The 3,330-nt window shown below is 44.4% G+C and overlaps 1 protein-coding gene across 1 annotated transcript; it reads left to right on the top strand.

The window, feature by feature from the left end:
• Nucleotides 1-287: 287 nt before the first annotated feature.
• Nucleotides 288-3,322, top strand: LOC106944074 (protein NLRC3-like; the record flags this gene model as incomplete). The annotated part of the gene is made up of 2 exons (XM_015027334.1): nt 288-2,114; nt 3,109-3,322. Coding segments are annotated over 2 exons (2,041 nt in total), but the record flags the coding sequence as incomplete, so codon positions are not given.
• Nucleotides 3,323-3,330: the final 8 nt, after the last annotated feature.

Genomic DNA, 3,330 nt, shown 5'->3' with positions numbered 1-3,330 from the left:
TTTGCTGAAAAAGACTCTTGTTCTATTTGTATTGGTCTTTACACCAGGCTTGTAAGGTTCTGCTTTAAGATTAGAGCTGAAAAACCCAAATGAAGCAGAAGTTGGCTTCAGATTGCAGCATTCAATCTGTAAAATCACTAAAGGGCTGCATTTAATGTCTGATAACAGAATAATGTTGCTAAGGATGGATCTGATTGTTTAGCATCACTTCCTGTGAAGTCAGAAACCGTACAATGATAATACCTCCTAATGTTCCAGATGGTTTTGCTCCAAATTTATCACTAAAGAAAAATATTTTTACTTCTTTTCTTCTGTGTTTCAGCAGATGTTGGTCTGCAGAAGGTCCTACAGGAACATAAGATCAGTCTGAGGACGAGATGTGAACGTGTGACTGAAGGAAGTGATGAAACAGGAAGCGATGACACAGGAAGTAGAACCCTCCTCAACAGGATCTACACTGATCTCTACATCACAGAGGGACAGAGAGAAGATGTTAACACCCAGCATGAGGTGAAGCAGCTGGAGAGAGTTTCCAAGATCCAGAACCTCCAAGACTCTCCAATCAGGTGCCATGACATCTTTAAATCCTTCCCTGACCAACATGGAGCCATCAGAGTGGTTCTGACCAATGGCGTTGCTGGAGTTGGAAAAAACTTCTCAGTGCAGAAGTTCACTCTGGACTGGGCCGAGGGCTTGGAGAATCAAGATGTCAGTGTGGTGGTTCTGCTTTCGTTCAGGGAGCTGAACTTGATCAGAGATGAGCAGCACAGTCTTCTCACGTTGCTCCATGTTTTCCATCCAACACTCCAGAAGTTCCCAGCAGAGCAGCTGGCTAAATGCAAACTGCTCTTCATCTTTGATGGCCTGGATGAAAGCAGACTTTCAATGGACTTCAACAACAGTCAGCTGGTTTCTGACGTCACACAGAAGTCATCAGTCAACGTTCTGCTGACAAACCTCATCAAGGGGAACCTGCTTCCCTCGGCTCTCATCTGGATAACTACCAGACCTGCAGCGGCCAATCAGATCCCTCCTTCATGTGTTTCCAGGGTAACAGAAGTACGAGGCTTCACCGACGCCCAGAAGGAGGAGTACTTCAGGAGGAGGTTCAGTGATGAAGAGCTGTCCAGCAGAATCATCTCCCACATCCAGACCTGCAGGAGCCTCCACATCATGTGTGGAATCCCAGTCTTCTGCTGGATCACTGCTACGGTTCTGGAGAACATGTTGACCTCAGAGCAGAGAGGAGAGCTGCCCAAGACCATGACTGACATGTACTCACACTTCCTGCTGGTCCAGACAAAGAGGAAGAACAACAAGTACCATGGAGGACATGAGACAAGTCCACAGGAGCTGATGGAGGCTGACAGGGAAGTTCTTCTGAAGCTGGGGAGGCTGGCGTTTGAACATCTGGAGAAAGGAAACATCATGTTCTACCAAGAAGACCTGGAGCAGTGTGGTCTGGATGTCACAGAGGCCTCGGTGTACTCAGGAGTTTGTACAGAGATCTTCAAAAGAGAGAGTGTGATCTTCCAGAAATCAGTCTACTGCTTTGTTCATCTGAGCATCCAGGAGTTTCTGGCTGCCGTCTACATGCTCCACTGCTTCACCAGCAGGAGGTCAGAGGTCATCAAGACGTTCCTGGGAGAAAAATACAATGAAACATCTCTAGATGAGTTCATGAAGAAAGTCATGGAGAAATCCCTCAGCAGTAAAAATGGCCACCTGGACCTGTTTGTCCGCTTCCTTCATGGTCTCACTGTGGAGTCCAACCAGAGACTCTTAGAGGATCTGCTGGGTCAGACAGAGAACCGTCCAGAAACCATCCAGAGAATCATCACCAACCTGAAGGAGATGAACACTGATAGAATCTCTGCTGACAGAAGCATCAACATCTTCTACTGTCTGGTGGAGATGAACGACGTCTCATTTTATCAGGAGATCCAACGGCTGCTGGATTCAGGGAAGCAGCTCTCAGTGACTGACTGTTCAGCTCTGGCCTTCATGCTGCAGATGTCAGAGGTTCTGGATGAGTTGGACCTGGAGAAGTACAACACATCATCAGGTGGACGACTGAGACTGGTTCCAGCTGTGAGGAACTGCAGAAAGGCTCGGTGAGTCCAGATGTTTTCATTGTGTGAATGCTGATTCAGCACTATTGTCCTCCTGTTTCTTCTTCTTTCTTCAAGTTGATTCTGGATGTTTTTGGCCTTTAACTACTTCCTTCATCCTCTGGATGATTTCAGCCATTCAAACATCTAAACATTCAGTTCATCCAGGACAGCTGCAGCTTCTGGTTTTTACACATTTTGATAATTTAAAAATATTTAACTTTTTATCAGTTTTCATGTTGAAATGAAGAGAAAACCCTGAATTGTAGAAAATTTATATTTTCTCTGACAGATCCAATCAACCAAAGAGACATTTTTAACTTTAAACTCCTCTTCACTCATTGAGCTGCTGCTCCATAATTCACCTTTTAGGATCTTTGACTGTTTTTATAAAATAATTGTTTAGGTTTGATGGAAAGTTGAACCATTAAAATAAACTTTGTGAACAGTGTTGATCTTCTTCATCCCGTCATCATCCTCACCTCTTCCTCCTCCACTAGTTTCCTCTGAGTTTGTAACTGAGACCAAAATGTGGTGATTGTTGTCTGGTTCCAGAAAAAGTCCTAGTTTCTGTCAGATCCTCCCAAAGGTCTAGTCCAAGTCAGTGTGACTTGTCAGAGCTGTGAGCAGTTCCTCCTCCTCTCCATCATCTCCAGTAGTTTCCTTCATTCAGCTCAGTCAGCCTCTTCATCAGCTGCTGCAGCTCCTTTGAGGCTCTGATGCTGCAGAGAAACTGAACTTTCCTTCACAGATGATAGAAGATCTTCAACATCTGACTGAGCTGAAGGTCTGAGGACATGAAGTCTGGACCAGAACCAGAACCAGAACCTGGACTTTAGTCAGGAACTGCACAGACTCTCCGTCGGGTCAAACTCAGTAAACTGAAGATCAGATGTTGATCAGATGATGACATCATGATGACATCACTGTTGTCATATTTTATCTATGATCCAGATTGATTTCATTAGAACTGAATTTATTTCTTCTCTCATCACAGACTAGGTGACTGTTTGGTCCAAAACGCTGAATGTGAAGTTTTGGCTTCAGCTCTGAAGTCCAACCCAGATCTGACTGAACTGGAAATAAGTCAGATCATCATATATGATGCTGGAGACTCTGATATGAAGAATGTGTCTGAGATCCTGCACAGTTCAGTCAGTAAAGTGAAGACACTGGGGTTTGTTTTCTCTATTTATACAATAAAATCATTCATTGATAC

The sequence above is a fragment of the Poecilia latipinna genome, unplaced genomic scaffold (assembly GCF_001443285.1).
Source record: "Poecilia latipinna isolate Pla-1442-1.1 unplaced genomic scaffold, P_latipinna-1.0 Scaffold6792, whole genome shotgun sequence".
In the NCBI taxonomy this organism is placed as follows: Eukaryota; Metazoa; Chordata; class Actinopteri; order Cyprinodontiformes; family Poeciliidae; genus Poecilia; species Poecilia latipinna.
Note: the sequence above shows the minus strand (reverse complement) of the source record. Positions and strands in the feature narration are given on the sequence as shown.